Below are 1,686 nucleotides of genomic sequence, written 5' to 3'. Positions count from 1 at the left end.
ATCTTGTAAAGTCTGTTGGGAGATCGTTTTACCTTCATAAGAAGCTTGTCTCCTTCATCAAACACCCACAGCATCTCTCCCTTTATCGTAATTCTATTCCCTTGCTCTGTCATTTTCCCCAGGCTGATGATATTATTTCTGAGTGTCGGAATATAATACACATCCTCTAGGGTGCGAGTTTCTCCATTTTTGCACTCAAAAATAACAGTTCCCTTTCCTTTAATTCAAACAGTTGACCCGTCTCTAAAGCTAACCAAGCCACGTATTTGTTCATCAAGTTCCATAAATTTCGACTTGAAACCAGTCATATGACTACTAGCTCCATTGTCCAAATACCACACAATGGACTCATCTTGTACCTTCGACAATTTTGACGGAATAACCTGGTTTTCATTCAGGTGAGTGCCTTCTGGATCTTCTCTCTCATATTTTGCAAGTAGCAGGGCAGGCTCGTCATCTTCGAGCTTTGCCATATTCACTTCTTCCCTTGATTCTCTGTTGCGTCTGGGTTTTCTACAGTCTGTAGCAAAATGCCCGTATGCAGAACAGTTGTAGCATCTCAGGTTACTCTTGTCACGTCCTCCCCGAGGTCTTGAACCTGAAAACTGTCCATCATAGTTTTTTTTATTCAATCTTTTCTTCCATTCTTCACGGGTAAGCAAAAGTTTGCTGTCACCTGCCTCACGTTTCTGCCACTCTTCTTCGGTTAGCATTAGTTGTCCCTCGCTCGATTCGTTTTTGCCACTTCTACTTAGCCTTCCTTCATGAGCTTTCAACGAGCCCACTACTTCCTCCACTGTTAACCTTTCCAAATCACCAAATTGCTCCAAGGTTGATATAATTTGCAAGAATTTAATAGGTACTGCACGAAGCATCTTTTTAAACACATAGGACTCCGCCATAGTGTCACCTAATGCCTGAATGTTTGTAACAAGTCCATTCCGCTTTAGGTAAAAATCGTCTAACTGTTTATTGTCTTTCATCACAAGAGATTCAAACTCAGCTCTCAATATTTGAACATTGGCCTTTTTAACATGATCTGCACCTTGGCACATCATTTTCAAGGCTGTCCACGCCTCCTTAGCTGTTCCTTTCGCTGCAATTGAAAGAACCATATCTTCAGGTAGTCCTTGGTACAGCATAGCCAAGGCCACCTTATCTACCTTTTCTTCAACAGGTACCTTCGGATCCGCTGGCCCTATTGCTGTCCAAACCCCTTGCGCCTGCATGTATACCTTAATCTTTAGGGCCCAAGTGGTGTAGTTGTTCTTGGTTAACACAGGATAACTCAAGCCTATCGATCCACCTACCTTGACCTTGTTGTTGTCCATTGCAATGCTTCTTACCTTTCACTGAATGTTTCCTAGCTCTGATACCATATATTGTTAATACTTTTGTAATATATTAACTATGTAGTGTAAAATTGAGAAACAAGAAAGGTTTGCTTGCCAAAAAAGCATTATTGATTTATTCGATAACCGAAATAGATATAGCTGATCACTACAACTGAAAAGCTAAAAACCAGGACATGAGCATGAACCACGTCCTACACAAACTCAACAATCCTGACTTAGTCTTCTTCCTACAAACATGCTAACTGGACTACTATTTCAATAAAAAACAAACGACTACTTTATTAAAAAACAAAGCAAACAAATACTAACTCAAGATTAAACTAACAGGTTT

The 1,686-nt window shown here is 40.2% G+C and overlaps 1 protein-coding gene across 1 annotated transcript; it reads right to left on the bottom strand.

Annotated features, from left to right (window-relative positions):
* Nucleotides 1-224: 224 nt before the first annotated feature.
* Nucleotides 225-1,331, bottom strand: LOC141660202 (uncharacterized). Its single transcript, XM_074467166.1, has one exon. The coding sequence runs from the start codon at nt 1,329-1,331 to the stop codon at nt 225-227; it is 1,107 nt and encodes a 368-aa protein (XP_074323267.1).
* Nucleotides 1,332-1,686: the final 355 nt, after the last annotated feature.

Source organism: Apium graveolens, chromosome 5 (assembly GCF_009905375.1).
Source record: "Apium graveolens cultivar Ventura chromosome 5, ASM990537v1, whole genome shotgun sequence".
NCBI lineage: Eukaryota > Viridiplantae > Streptophyta > Magnoliopsida > Apiales > Apiaceae > Apium > Apium graveolens.
This window is presented reverse-complemented; position numbering and strand designations above follow the sequence as displayed.